The sequence below is a fragment of the Perissodus microlepis genome, chromosome 17 (genome assembly GCF_051167445.1).
Source record: "Perissodus microlepis isolate ML-2025 ecotype Zambia chromosome 17, ASM5116744v1, whole genome shotgun sequence".
NCBI classification, from domain to species: Eukaryota; Metazoa; Chordata; class Actinopteri; order Cichliformes; family Cichlidae; genus Perissodus; species Perissodus microlepis.
The window spans coordinates 1,903,585-1,919,415 of record NC_140477.1 but is presented as its reverse complement, the minus strand read 5'-3'; the positions used below and the strand labels follow the sequence as shown (position 1 = coordinate 1,919,415).

The 15,831-nt window shown below is 42.7% G+C and overlaps 1 protein-coding gene across 5 annotated transcripts in view; it reads left to right on the top strand.

Moving 5' to 3' along the window:
- The window catches only part of fcho1 (FCH and mu domain containing endocytic adaptor 1), a 68,644-nt gene that overhangs the window by 38,724 nt on the left and 14,089 nt on the right, over positions 1–15,831 (top strand). For all 5 annotated transcript variants that reach the window (XM_084910435.1, XM_084910431.1, XM_084910432.1 and 2 more), the window contains exons 4-15: positions 899–973; positions 2,732–2,873; positions 3,082–3,234; positions 7,444–7,548; positions 9,171–9,269; positions 10,001–10,097; positions 10,266–10,383; positions 10,471–10,495; positions 12,744–12,804; positions 14,047–14,240; positions 14,572–14,590; positions 14,737–14,793. In XM_084910435.1, the coding sequence (XP_084766561.1) occupies positions 899–973; positions 2,732–2,873; positions 3,082–3,234; positions 7,444–7,548; positions 9,171–9,269; positions 10,001–10,097; positions 10,266–10,383; positions 10,471–10,495; positions 12,744–12,804; positions 14,047–14,240; positions 14,572–14,590; positions 14,737–14,793 (1,145 nt within the window). The remainder of the gene's footprint in view (positions 1–898; positions 974–2,731; positions 2,874–3,081; positions 3,235–7,443; positions 7,549–9,170; positions 9,270–10,000; positions 10,098–10,265; positions 10,384–10,470; positions 10,496–12,743; positions 12,805–14,046; positions 14,241–14,571; positions 14,591–14,736; positions 14,794–15,831) is intronic.

The following is a 15,831-nucleotide window of genomic DNA, read 5'->3' as shown; positions in this document are numbered from 1 at the left end:
ATTTTAAAGCACGACCATCAACAGTAACATTAATTCTCTATACATGCTGTGTCGACACAGATCAAATAGAGCCCCCATGAATTTTTAATAGGTGCAGTTTAGTATCCGAAGATATACAGATGTTCACAAGGAGCACTAATGTGAGGTTCCATTAAAATAAACCACTTCTGAAACTCCTAAAACATCAAACATTTAACCTGTTACCACAAATCAAGCCTCGTCTTTGGCCTCCTACAGAATAGAACTGGATCCTGGCTTTTAGGATAATCAAACGCCTTAAAAGGTCAGTTTAATTTAAGATATAAGTAATAACTTGTGAGACTGATTCAAACTCTCTGCAACGATAAGTCTGTTTACGACTCTCGGTTCTCCTCTGCAGCAGGTTCCTCTGTTCTTGGGATATTTGGATCGATGTTCCTCTGCTGTCCCTTCAGGGTCCACAGATGGTTATTAAAGTTTTATGCCCAACCTTGTAAACATCTATTTATCATTTAAATGTGGCTCCTTGTAACAGTTACCCAACACAGATGAAAATTAATCTTTATCTCACAGACTCTGACTCAGGAGGCAGATGCCCGGTGTCTGGGCCAAAGTAAGCTCTAGATAGAGAGCATAACATATGAGGCCATTAGCTGATGCAATGGCGTTGTGAGAAAGTGCTACTGGAGTGCATTTGGTTTATCGGTCTAAAGGGTATTTAGATTAATTTACATTTCAGGGGGTTTGCGCATCATTATTCTTCTTGTCATGCTATTAGGATAACAGGAAGGCTAAGAAAAGGTGCGCAGCTCCACCTTGCAGGCATACATGCATATGTGGATGAGATATAAAATTAGTCTAGCCACATGTCCTGTTCATGCTTACGTATATATGTTTTTCTCACTTTTTTTCCCTGAAGGGCTGCTATCGAGGAGACTTACTCTAAATCAATGAGTAAACTAGCTAAAATGGCCAGCAATGGAAGTCCACAAGGGTGAGTACCTCATGTACGATATATAACAACAGGACAGCGTCCTATGAAGGGGTTCAGAAAATTACTGTATAGATTTTATTTCCCAGAAGGTGCTGGTTTGGTAATTATAGATGTGATGGTCATATGGCTGCATATGAGATATGGATGAGCACCATCTGTGGCACCAAATGCCCACATTTGTGATGCCATTCAGCCTATATGGTTCCAATCATGTCGTCTACTCTTTGATGGATGATATTTGTATGTATAATTACCTTCTAGGACTGAATCACTGGACATGAACACACGTCTGCAATGGTTCAAAAGTTTTTCTGTGTTTGTTTGTTTTAAAGTTGATTTGGCTCATTTGGAAATACTTTGCTGTGCTAATCATATTTCAGTAACATAATTAGATCCTGATTAGAGTGTGTGGATTGTTTGGCTGTTGTCAATCAAATCTTATCAAAACACAACCAAATAAGCTGAGTTTTGTTTTTTGCTTCACATTATAAGACAACAAAAAGTTTTCTTGGCATTATTTAGAGTTTAGGTTTAGTTTTTAAACTGCGTCGTCTGGTAGCTGCATGTATGCTCCGTGCTACATTGTTGCAGTCCAACATCACTCCTGTGATTATATATGCAGCAAAGCACACTTCTGCACACTCTGGTCAGTGATTCGTTTTAGTCAGACAGGGCTGTGAGAGCCCTGCATCGTTGATTTCCACATACATCGATCAGGCATACCATCGATGTTCTTGGTCTGCAGCGGTCAGTGTCTCTCAAAATTGGTTTGAGGAAGGAACAGACGTACCAGCGACGTGGTTGTAGGCAGCCAAGCCTCACTGATGTGTGTAGGGAGTGAAGGCCGGCCTGTGTGGTCCCATCAACAGACGAAAAAGTTCATGCTGGTTCTGATAAAAGGTGTCAGAGCAGTCGGTGCTCAGTCAGGGTGTTGACTCCTGTCCACAACTGAAAGCGCCAACAATGTTCTTCAGAACTGGACCACAGAGTAATGGAAGAAGACTTTCTTTTATATCACATGGATCGTCAGATGCATGTGCCTCATCTGCCTATCTATCTGCATCAGGCCAGTGGAGGCAGTGTGATGCTTTGGGCAGTGTTCTGCTAGGAAACCTTGGGACCCACCATCTATGTGGATTTACTTCGACCTGTTCCACCTACCTAAGCATTTTTGCAGACCATGTACACTTTTTCATGGGAAACGTATTCCCTGATGGCTATGACCTCTTTCAGCAGGATAATGCACACAGGCACAAAGCAGGAATGTTTCAGGAATGGTTTGAGGTTCATAACAACAAGTTTGAGGTGCTTCCGAATTCTCCAGATCTCAGTCGAGTCAATTGTTGGTGGGATGTGCTGGACAAACGAGTCCCAATCCGTGGAGGCCTCACCTCCCAACTTACAGATCTGTTGCTAACATCTTCAGACAGCACACCGTCAGAGGTCTAGTGGAGTCTGCCCCTCGATGGGTCTGGGTTGTTTCGGCACCAAATGGGGACCAACAAAATATTAGACAGACTGTTATGCTTGATGTTTGAAGGCAAATCAATTTCAGTGATCTCTGAGTAACAAAATGAGAATAAATTTGTGTAAAATAATAACTGCAAATGTAATTTTACTAACACATAAAACTCTTGGAAACATTTAGTCCTGTTAGTGATGATAAAAACGATTTAATATGGTGCCCAACATGAACAAATATACCTATGAAATACTCGGTGGTTGATTATCTCTTATTACTATCTGCATATTTTCCAGGACTTTTGCTCCCATGTGGGATGTTTTCAGGGTGTCTTCAGACAAACTTGCCCTCTGCCACCTCGAGCTGATGAAGAAGTTCAACGATCTCATCCGCGATATCAACAAGTACGCAGACGAGCAGGTCAAAATTCACCGCAAGGTACGTATCTGAAGTGAGGAGAAAAAAAACACTTCACCCCAGTCCTGCCAGCCCTGATCAACTCTTTTCTCAGAGGATATCCAGTTACCATCCTTTCCTTCATGTAATTGGTGCATTTGCCCTGGAAAGTACTCGGTACAGTGATCCCCTGCACAGTATGTCCATATGTAGGCTTTATTCTTTATGCATGTTTGTGTGTGTCAACCAGACTAAAGAGGAGATGGTGGGGACGGTGGAGGCGGTGCAGATGCTTCAGGTTCAGAGCGGACAGCTTCAGAAGTCCAAGGAGGGTTACCACGCCAAATGTTTAGAGCTGGATCGACTCAGGAAGGAGGGAGGTCCTCAGAAAGAGCTGGAGAAGGTTCGCCTAACCTTTCTCACTGCAGAAACTAACTGCAAAGTGTCCCATGAAATGAAATATTTCTGTTGTTGCAGAGGTTTGTTGTTGTTGCAGCATCATCTCGCTCAGAAAGTTTGAATTAGATTCAATAATTTAAAAACATGAATGCCTGGGTGATGTTAAGTCTCAAGCATGAGAAATCTCTTGTTTTAAGTAAATATCAACTAGATAGAGAAGGTCTGCAGCAGCGTGAGGGAGCCAGACTACATATTTCATGCTGGCCTTGGAAAATCTCATAAACCGAAAGCGTGGCTCGAAAAGGAATGAGCAACCTCGAGTGTCAATCAACTGAAGAATATTTACCAAAATACACTGCTCAAAAACAATAAAGGAACAGTTTGAAAACACATCAGATCTCCATGGGGAACATGCTGGATACTGATCTACTGATATGGACCGTTAGGAAAAGGGTGACAGAGAAAATGATCAACCTACAGAGGGCTGAATTCAAACATACTCCAAAAGTCGAAGTGAAAAAATGATGCAGCATGCGTGACTACCTCAGATGATGGATGTCCTGCATGATGCTCTCCCTGGAGGAGGGCGTCGCTGAGCTCCCGGTCTGTCTGAGGCACAACCTGGTGGCATCGAAACATCACGTTAACCCTTTAAGACCTACCATAGAACCAAGTCCGCCAGAGCTTATAGTATATTTTTACATGCTGTGGAGCCATTTTTTGGAGCATTTCAAGTTGCTATACATCAATACAACCATTATAGCCCAAATTTTAATAATATGTCTGCATTAAGTGCATAGTAATTACATAAATTGCAAAAAAGCGCAATAAACTACAAAAAAATTTAAATCGTTTTTGTTTTTTTTAACATATATTTCTAGTTAGAGAAATTTAAGAGGCTTATCCCTCAAAACTGTAAATACAAAAAAGTTGCACAAACTAGTTTCCCACCAAAGGAAATTTATTTTAAGTGTCTTCATAGTTTTATTTTTGAGATACACCAATTTTCATATACTGCAGGAAAAACGAAAAAATATATTATAGTGCAAATTTGCAAAATAACAGCATATTTATCAAAATAAAATATTTCCAGCAGTGCAATATGAGTCCTCAGCATCCCAGAAACGACACAGAAAGTCATGAAGTCAAACATAACTTTTAAAAACACCAGTATAGGCTCATAAGGCCACGATGGTAAAAAACTACATTTCGGCAAAATGACGTCACTTCCGGTTTCGGGCAGGTCATGCCGGACATGCGATAGTTCACGCTGATGGACGTAGGAAGTGTTACGAACAGCTGATCGGATCGGCAAAGTGTGTTTCTGGAATATTATGTTTTTGTTGCTGCAAGTGCTTTTTATGCAGTTTTTGCAAAGCTATATGTGGAAGGAAACCGTGACCGAGGACAAGCTGATAGCATAAGATGTAAGTACAACTCCTCCGGTTTCATATGCAAAAAAAATTATTGTGCTAGCTCACGTGGTTGCAGTGCTACCGGGATTTAAAAGTAGTTACGCAAAACGGAGCGTGTCTGCTTCGACCGGTTTTAAAGGGTTAAAGAGGTGTTTGGTTGGATTTAGGTCGGGCAGGGTGGGGACCAATCAGTGGTATCGGATCCTTCATCCTCCAGGAACTGCCTGCATACCCTCACCACGTGAGGCCGGACGTTGGCGTGCACGTGAAGGAACCCCCTGCACCAGCGTAGGGACACGTAGTGGGTCAGAGCATTTCATCCTGGTACTTAATGGCAGTCGGTGCTGTTATATAGCCTCGTTAGAAAGAGCCGTGACAAGACCAAAAACATTTCTCAGGTGCAGAAATGTCCATAAAAAGTACTCATTAAGTCAGAGTAACACAAATGTACTAATAGAGCTGTAACTAATGTAAGAGTATACAATAACGGGAACATTACAGAATATCTTTACAATAAAATAAAAACAGCCAGCATTAAAAAAAATACTGGAACATAAGTATGGTCAGTTAACTGTCATTAATTAGTCATAATTATCAGTTATCTTCATTATGGAGACAGGATTTCTCAGGATCTAGTGATAAATAACAGCTACAGTGTCTTTGTCAGCATCACAGATAAAGTTTGGTCTGATTAAATTTGGGAAACACTTGATAATCAGTAGATTGTACGTGTGTGGGTGTTTGCTGCAGAACATCTGATACGACGTGCTATTCTGACTTTGTCTAGTTATAAGCTGCCCACAGCTGTACACACTGGTCTCTCCTTCCTCTGCAGCTGACACTGTAGGCTTGTATCTCTCATCTCCTGCAAGCTGGTTTATTTTTTACACCAACTAAAATGTTATATCTCAGGAAATGGCTGCAGGAACCTTGAAAAACTGCAGATCTTGGTATCGTTTAAAATACCCAACTTTACACATTAAATGCATCCGATGCATACAGCCTGGTAGAAAAGTAGTTTTCCTCATCATTGCAGCTGTGTTATAGATGCTTTTATTTATTATTCATCTATCTGGATACTGGAATTTTTTTATTTATATTTTACGAAATTATCTAAACATGGAAATGTCAGTGCCTCTGTGCTTTACTCCTGTACACTGTATGGATTCAGTTTGGTAAACCTGGCTGTTGCTTGCTGAATGTTTTTAATCATTTGGTCACTTCTGTCTCCTAAAAACTAACATGGCAGCAGTCAAAGCGCAGCTATGGCTGTCTTTCGTATACAGTCTTTGCTATTCTGTGGCCACAGGTTGTGGTAGTTCTGTAAAAATTAACATTTAAAATATATTTGCATGCAAGTTCATTAAAACTCATATATTAATAATCTTGTCAGACCTGTCAGAGAACTGTGTTTTGATGAGGTTTAGATGGGAGCAGAGAATCATGGAGCGAGGAGCAGCCGGCCGAACAAACTAAATGCACAGCTGTCTTTCAGAAGAAACGCTTCCTGGATTCATCGCACTTCTGTCTGAGGTGCTCTTTGGGAGGGATACGTACTGGTTTATACACCCAGAAACTCCAAGGCCCCTCTTCTGTGGAACCAGCTTCCAGTTTGGATTCAGGAGACAGACACTATCTCTACTTTCAAGATCAGGCTTCAAACTTTCCTTTTTGCTAAAGCATATAGTTAGGGCTGGACCAGGTGACCCTGAATCCTCCCTTAGTTATGCTGCAATAGACGTAGGCTGCCGGGGATTCCCATGATGCACTGGGTGTTTCTTCTTCTCTCACTATGTGTTAACAGACCTCTCTGCACTGAATCATACTTATTATTAATCTCAAGGCCCTCCCTGAGCCTGGTTCTGTCGGAGGTTTCTTCCTGTTAAAAGGGAGTTTTTCCTTCCCGCTGTCACCAAAGTGCTGCTCATAGGGGGTCATATGATTGTTGGGTTTTTCTCTGTGTGTATTATTGTAGGATCTACTTTACAATATTAAGCACCTCGAGGCAACTGTTGTTGTGATTTGGTGCTGTATAAATAAAACTGAACTGAATTGAATTAAGGCGGCGCTCCCTTTTCAAAAGACTTTGTTCATGTGAAGGTTATTAAAAACAGTCAACACACCAACAGGACATGTCTTTAAAACCTTGGCAGGTAAAAGAGGACGAAGATTCACCAAAATTTAATTCAAATCTGGCAAAGAGAACAAAAAGGGGAAACGTGGTGACATAACTGCATCTCTAATAAAGTTTATGAGAAAGCTGTAAAATCCCCGTTTAACTCAGGATACTTACTGACCCGTAAGCCTTCAATCCAAAAAACGTTCCTTTGGTTAAGACTCCTGTGTCTGTCTGCTTGTCGTGTTAAAGGAGGGATGTGCTCAAAGGCTTGTGGTGTAGACGGGTTACTATTCTGAAGTCAGCTAGAAAGAAAGAACCTGAACACACAAACTAATCTGTAGTTATCGTAGTAGGACTCAAACTGCCATCAGAGTTCATCACTGAGAGCTCACAGGTGAGCCCTTTAAGAAGGATATTTGATTAAAAGTGTCATAAATATGTTTTAAAAGTAGCACGTGGTCACATTTGAGAAGTTGTAACAAAGTCGTTCTTGTTTCAGGGCAGCCAGTTGATAACTGGTTACATAATCTGAGTATATTTGATGCGTTCCAGCTTTGCTGCAGACATTTTTTAACAAATCTGTCTCGTTCTCTTATGGAGTCATTTACTTTTATGTCCGTCTTGTGATCGAGGGTCAGTATTTAAGGGCCGTTGTCTTTTTTCCTTTTCCCCTCACTAGGCGGAGCTGAAGTCAAAGAAAGCAGCCGAGTCGTTCGCGCTGTGCATCGAGAAGTACAACCGCGTGGGAGGAGAGTTTGAGCAGAAGATGAGCGAGTCCGCCCAGGTCAGCTCCGACTCCAGCTGGGCCTAAAGCCACTTTTTATCTCTCTCTCCCACCCTCTGATTTACTGATTTATGCATTTCTGCTTCTCTCGGGCTGGATTTTTCTCTCCGTATCCTCCCACCACACGAGAACTCGCTCTCATCTGTTCATTTGTCATCCTACATCCTGCTTTGCCCAAAAAAGGAAACCTCTGCCCCCGACTCCTAAACACCCACCGACCTGTGCACACATCCCGCAACCCTGCTCGTTACCTTTAATCACCGGCTCTGCACTTCCATGGTTACTGCTGCTGTTACCATGGAAATCTTCAACAAACCCCGTTGAGCGGCTTTGTGTTTTAGATTTGAGATGGCGACAGGAATCTCAGCGACCAATTATCTGTTGTAATAGCTCAGAAGGAAAAGGTCTGGTAGTAATTATGAGGAAGTACCTGGAAGAACAACGTGTCAGGAGACGGTCGTCCGGGTGGAGGAAGGCTGCTTTTTATAAGATCAAAATCCTCACGCCCTTTAATTCGACCAAGAGAAGAAGAAAACGCACGCGGTGTGTGTTCACGCACATTCCTCCTGCAGGAACTGTAAATATGAAACCCCTGAGAAGCCGAGGGCAGCGTGTCGTACACCAAAAACAACACCGGCTTTAGGGGGAAGCTTAAAGGTGCATTTTGCTTGTTGATGCAGTTGACAGACGGGCACCTTCACACGATACAAAGTCAGTGGTGAGGCATGAGTTATTGATTGGACCGCTTTGGCAACGGCCATCCTAAACGATTATTCGACTAACTGTTGAAGCTAGTTATCCACAAACTCACTGCCAAACTAAACCAAATGCACCAGAGATGGTTCAGACCCAGAGCAGTTTGTTGTGATGTTTCAGGGAGAAACCAGTTACATACACAGAAGCGTTGCAGTGAAACCTTGAGCCGTGTCACAGTACAGATGGAAATGAGGACTCTGCCTGAGGCTGAGAGCAGCAGCAGTATTTTATATTTGCTCTCCAAGCCCAGATCTTGCATGTATAATTGGAGTAAAGGAGCTGGCACCAGCTTGCTCATAAGCTTGCTTCTCCACCGAAAGCCAATTTCCCCTATATCAAGACAATTCCCCTGAAGCAGACAGCGACAAATGAGCTGGCTGAATAACGAGCCAGATCAAACTCAAATGCTAAATCTTCTCGAATTATCGCGGGTTTAACGACCTGGCGAGCCGGTGCCTCCGTAGCTGGCTGACCGCCCAGCTGCAGCTCGGCTCTTTTTCAAAGGCTATTTCCATTTTATTGAATAAAGGTGGAGTTCGAAGAGTGTAGTGGCTGCTCGAAATGCAGAAAAAAACCAAGCCCACGATCACAATGTGGAAATGTTTTTTAATTTATTTAAAAGCGACCAGCGTTAGCCAGAAGGCTACTTTTGGAAGTTAAAATCTAGTCCAGACAACAAATACCTTCGATTATAATGAACTTACATACTTACAGCAACAAAACTGTCAGTTTTAAAGTAGAAGCTTATTTATTGGAATAATTTGGATTAAGTAGCTCTTAAATCTCAAACCCCACACGAGGGTTTTGGAGCCGTAAAGCAAAGGCTGTTCTTGTCTCACCATCTTTGTCTGTGTGTGTTTGAGCAGAAGTTTCAGGAAATCGAGGAGGCTCATCTGCGGCAGATGAAACAGCTCATCAAAGGTTACTCCCACTCCATAGAAGACACCCACGTCCAGGTGGGACAGGTACGCTGGAGTTCATGTGAAATCCTGCTCTCTTATATTTCGCCTTGTTCTTTTCATGCCGTCTTCGTCTGCCGTCTTTTTCTTTCATCGTTTCCTCCTGGAGTTACGTTTGTTTAAAGCTCGGTGGGAGAACCGAGCAGAGCCACAAATCTGGTTCAGGATTTGTGGTGACAGCCGATGATAGTGGACCGCACACGCTAGGTGTCCTTGCAGATGTGTCAGAGGTGGAATGGTGATTCCAGCGTTTCCCAGTATGACCATAAACAGCATCTGCTCTGTTTTCTGCTGGGGGGATTTTTATGTGCAGCTTATTTTAAACAAACAGTGTTTGTGGGTAAATTAGAGCCAGGAACTGACGCATCGGCACACAGACGCTGTACCGGTGCGTCGTGGTGAAGAGGGAGCTCTCGATTTACCGGCCAATCTACGTCCCTACCCTCACCTGTGGCCACGAGCTGTGGGTAGTGACCGAAAGAACGAGATCACGAATAAAAGTGACAGAAATGAGCTTCCTCCGACGGGTGGCTGGCCTCTCCCTTAGAGATGGAGTGAGAAGTTCAGTCATCCGGGAGGGGCTCAGAGTAGAGCCGCTGCTCCTCCACATCGAAAGGAGCCAGCTGGGGTGGTTCGGGCATCTGACACGGATGCCTCCTGGGTGAGGTGTTCTTCTCCAGCGTGTCCTGGGTCTGGGTCAGTAACCAAATAAATCCTTCTGCTGTTCTCAACTGTAGGTTCACGAAGAATTCAAGCAGAACGTGGAGAACATCGGCATCGATAACCTCATTCAGAAATTTGCTGAACAGAAGGGCACGGGCAAAGATCGTCCAGGTACTGTGAGCTGGCTCGAGTCCAGTTAGCTGAAACGTTCAGCTGCAGAAGTTGCATAACGATAAAATATGAAGACACCCACATTCATAACAGTAGCGTGGAAGCTGATTCACAGAAGCAAACTGTGACTGGCTTAAATGGATGGATGTGTGTGTGATTTTCATGCAGCTGCGGTTGGATTTGAGGAATACATGACAGCTTTGGCGCCCGAAGGGGGGAAAAAGAGTCGGGCGAAAGCCTTCAGGATACCAGGTCTGGGCAAGAGGGACAAAGAGCCAGACTCTGCGTGAGTGTGCGCATCAATGCTCCCAATAATACACATCGAGTGTCTGAGGGATTTTCTGATTCACCTGCGTGTTCGTCTTATTTGCAGCGATTCGGCTGTGACCGAGGCTCTGGTGAGTATTTCACAAAAGGTTTAAAGGCCTTCCTGTGTGTGTGTGTGTGAGATTACGATGTGCCTGACGGTGTGGGGTTTCCTCGGTCTATTTCGGTACTTCTGGGAACCAACTTGTGCCAGAGGGGAAGTGCAGCGCTCCACGTGAGGGCACGTGTTTGCGTACCCACAGAGTTGTGTACAAGTGCTGTAAACAGAGATGTGTAGCTTCGGCCTGTGGTCGCTGCCACAGTGTCATCCAGCAGACTGAGACGGAGTTCATTTGAAAACACGGAGAGTAATCTAATTACACAGGTTTAGTTTCTCGATCAATGGACTTTAATTAAATCAGTGGCTGCTTAAAGTTTAGATATGAAATTGTGTTTTATTTAAAGGTTAGATTAGGTTATGATTAGATTAATAAGTAAACAAACAGTAAACTGTTTATTTTTTAGGGGAAATTAATTTTTTTTGTATATTTTCATTTTGTTTTGTTATCTTCAACCTCCTAAGACCTGAACTCTTCCACAGCATTTTTAATTTCTCTTTGATATTTGGGCTGATTGGGGCCCAAGAACGTCAAAACAAAGAATTACCAGATTTATTTATTTTTATCTAATTTTTGTTTTTAAGAAAAATAAGAGCCACGTATGAGGATACTCGTTTAAAATTTTGATAGAACAGTAGCAGGATAACGTCCTCGTAAGTGGATATCAGGTAAAGCAAAATTGAGTATTTTGGTCTAAATAACCCAAAATGTGATGTCCACACATGTGGACGCAGGTCCCAGGAGGTTAAATGAACTTTAAGAAGTTTGCAGTGGTTATCTGTAGGTAACTGGGCGTGTATAACTAAGTCTAACTAGCTGAGCAGCTTATTCTCTTTATTCTCTTTCTCTTGACCAGATTTTCTTTTAAATGTACAAGTGAGGTCAGAGGTCAAATGTTATATTTAGAATCCCCGTATACCTGGATTATTACCTGAATGCTTCCAATAAGGCAGCAGAATGTTTTAAGGATAAAAGACAATTTATGAACCTTTGACCTTTAAGAAAAGGTCAAAGGTTCAAAGTAACATGATCTGAGGAATCCCCGTGCATCATTCCCTGTATGTTGTGTTTTATGTGTTGAGTTTTATATAACAGTATTAACACTTTGACCTTCAGATCAACCCATTTCCCTTAAAGGAAAGGTCAGAGGTCAAAAATGTTGCACAGTACTTTATGTTGTAATAATCATAGTTTCTAAGAACACATAAATCTTTCATTTAACCTTGAACACCTTGGTGCAGGCCAGATTTGCTAAGATGACCCCACTCTGCACCTCTACAACGTTTTATCGGTTCTGCCTGTAAACACGAGACCTCGAACAGCTTTGAATGACTTATTCAAAGCTTTTCGAGCTTTCACAGACTGGACGACACATCCCAGCGCTGCCGCAAACATGACCTCATTGACGCAGAGCTCAAAGAAACGAGCAAAACGGCTCATTCTTCATGTATAACTTTCTAGAGTTTATCACTGATTTTATATGTTTGATGCTGAGCGGTTGACGCGGAGCCCAACAGCAGGCCGTTATTGTCAGACTGCGACGTGTAATCAATGAGTGCTAATGTAAAATCATTGATCTTTACATCTACAGCACGTGGCTTACTGCAGTTAAGCAGCAGCTGCAGTTGCATTTGTCTTATTAATGTGACTTTTATAACCTCGTCATATTAACTAGATCACTCAACTGCTCCTTAATTAGATCGTCTTTCCCTGCGATCCCGTTCAAAAACACATCGGCGGTCTCGGTTACACTTGTCATCTCAGGCTGACCCACAGAGGTCTGTTTGTTGAAACCGCGTGTAATGAAATATCATCTTAATAAGCTCGCGCTCTAAAAATAACTGCTCCCACGTCGGCGAGGTATTAGTTTGGATTTCCTCTCGTCTTTATTGTGCTTTCACTCCCAGACGTCCCGCCTTGCTTAAATGATTTCCGTCAAACTTGAAAGTGCTCTTGCAGCTTCATTTGAGCTGCTGGCAAGAATTAATGCACAGCAGCTGCAGCAGTTAGTCACTGACTCGCACCAAACAGTGTGTCATATTTTTCAGCTGCATTATTCCCACTAATGGAAAGCTCTCAGTGCGCGCAGGCCGGAGTGCTCAGTTACAGTGTGACAAAAGCCTTCTTTGTGTCAGATATCAGCCGTTTGTCTCTGATCCAGCTGGTGTCTGCCTCCCTCTCTCCCTCCTCTGTGCACGTATGTTCCCATTCATTCCCGCAGAATTCCCCCCTGGAAGTAGACGACGAAGGATTCGTCATCCGAGCTGACAGCACTCACAATGATATCCTTTTGCTCCTCCTGCATTCAGGGCCAGGAAAGACCATTAAGGAATATTTCTGTTTTGAACCTGTAATAAAGAATAACTGATGATCCAGATGGGTGGCAAACAAAGAAGACGCCACGCGTGTGTTTGGTGCCTCCAGAAAAGCCTCAGTGTTCACGAAAATGTTTTGAAATGAACTGAAAACGTGGAGGCGACTCTTCTGTAACACGTTACCTTACTGGGAGTCGATGGCCCCAGCTCAGAGTAACTTTTAATAACTCGTGTTCTTCTAAAGAATCGTCTGTAATCTCTTTCCTTTTTTCCGTCACCTGTCTGCGGTGTCTCGCCCTCTGAGGAGTTTTTATTTAGTTTTTGGTTTATTCAGATCATTTTGTAGCAATCTGTTCTCTCTGGAGCATTAACGTTTTTGATTTAATGTAACAGTTTCAGTACACGAACACTTCCAACCCAAGAGGCTGAGTGCTTCTTACAGCCGCACTATTGTCTTTTTTATGTCTGCAATATTTCAATTTCATGCCCGTATTTAATTGATGAATGTCCACCATATGTCATAAAAGTCTTTATTTAGCAGCCCGGTAATGACCATGAACCACAGTGTCCACAGTTCAAGTCTAGCGGGGGTCTTATTCCCGCCCTCCCCATTAGTATTTCCAACTTAATCTGAGCACCGCTCAGAAACTCTCCAAAACAGTAAACGACGGCGATTTTGATCAACTAAATCTCGATAAACTTCCTGTTGAGTCTTGGGTCTAAATGTGAACGAGCACAAATATAACGAGGACCATCTGTTGGATGAAAACTGGAAGAACAATCGCTGCTCCAAATGGTTCACGTCTCTTTCGTTGCTGTGACCGAAGGAAAGCTTGACTCAAGTTGCGTGACAACAAATTATAACCCCTGAGATTAGAGTTGGATGTCTCGAGACCGGTCTTGGTCTCGATACCCTCTGGTCTTGGTCTTGTCTTGGTCTCGGATTAGGCGGTCTTGACTATAAGTCTACCTGAGATCACTGCATGAAGTCTGAGAGACCCCTTAGCTGAGAAGGATCACGGTGATCTTTAAATGGATTGTAGTCAGATTTTAATTAAATGAAATGTTTCCCGGTTTAATTATTTATATTTTCCTGTTTGTGTTTCTGAAATCTCAAGTCTCAGGTGGATCATTTTAACTGAAATTAAAAACAGCAGAGTCTTTGTGTCATTTAACCATCACGTAGTTTCTTCCTTGACCCTCCTCCACGCTGCTCCGAGGAGAAGGAGCCCAACTTTTACTCCAGCGATTCAGACTTTGATGACGAAGAGCCCAAGAAGTTCCACATTCAGATCCGACCGGTGGCCAGCAGCAACCGCAGCAGCTCCGTTGCCACAGAGAAGGAGCTCAAAGCTACGGTGGGGGCGCTTACGCTGCCACCCAACAGAGGGCCGAAGCAGCAGGTTGGCTTTGATTTCCTTTAAATGAGGATATATTTGAGATGTGCACGTTAACCCTCCTCAAAACAGTCTGAAGACGTACTCTTAGTAAATTCCACAAAGAGACAATATGATGACAAACACATTTAACTTTGAACAAAAAACCTCAGCATGTTTTGGAAACGACTACTTTGATGTTTATCAGTAGGAAGTTATTAAGAAGCTAAAGCTTTGTTCCTTTGGGTATATTCATGGGATTTATTGACAATAATAAAACACCCAGCAGAATGTCAGCTCCTACCCTTTTCATAGCTCAATATATTGAATATTTCTCCCTCTCTGTCTCGACTTTCAGGTCAAGCGACATCTCTCCAGTAAGTTTGAATGTTGGCATTTAAACAGCTTTAAAAAATAACTAAATAAAACATTTCCAGTCCTTGCTGGTGTGCAGTAATACCTCTGCTTGTAACATAAGGCAGTGGGAAATGTTTAAAGTGCCATATCTTAACTTTGTGTCCAGGAAACTCGAGTACCGCAGGAGGCCGATCAGAAGACGGGGACGCCGCCTCCCGCAGGGGTGAGTCTTTCAGTATCCAGACATCCAGTCCAATCCTTTATTTACACAGAATAAACAATAAAGACCTAAAGATAAATTTCTTATTGGGGAAAAATAATGGACAGATTAATGAGTAGTGACGGCACTTGATAGTTTTCAGTTCTGTCTCTGTTTACATCTGTAAGAGTGTTTTCAGGTTGATGTCCTTCGTTTTTGCTGCTATGAAAAGTGTAGAAGAGTCAGAATCATCTGTGAATCTGCCTCGTGCAGCATCTCTCTGTGTTTCTGTCTAAGGCCAGGGGTCGGCAACCCTGGGCGCGCACCGGCATACCGGGCAAATGCCGGATGGTGATTTTTCGTTTTTATGGGCCGATTTTTTTTATTATTATTAATATTATTTTGTAACGGCATAAACAGTGAAAGGTGGTGGATTGGCCAGATGCTGGTCGATTAACATGGAGAGGGGGGCACAAAGAAATACTTTTCTTTCTTATTCTCATTTAAAATTTCTCGCTTTTAATAAATAATTATCTGAATCTTACAACCAAAGTTTTTATCTGATGTAAAATGTATAGAAATCATACATATACCAACAAGACTGTACATCACTGTCACAACAGCGTTTGTTTTCATTCAAAGGCTTTATGGCTTTAATACCTGGGGGGCCGGTCTCTAGTCAAAATGCCCGGGCCGATGTTTTGTCCCAGTCCAGCCCTGGGCACGACACAGTGAATTAATCTGAGAAGGTGCATTAAAAAATAAATGGCTGGGCCAGCGGTGCACATCGCAAATTAGCTCGCAGACACATTAGTTGTGCCGCTTCTTAATGACGGTATCTTAGCTAACAACCCCAACTACCAGATTCAACTTGTAATTGGCTAAAAATAACTTCGCCTACCGGTGAGAGGGACGTTGCTAGCTGTCAGTTTTTTCAAGCGATGTTGAAATTTCCACATTCTTCAGGATCTGTCCGCTCAGCGCAGCATCAGCACCACGGAAATACACGGATACGTCCGTAGACTCGAGACAGAATTCACAATGTGTTTTCAGGACTTTCAG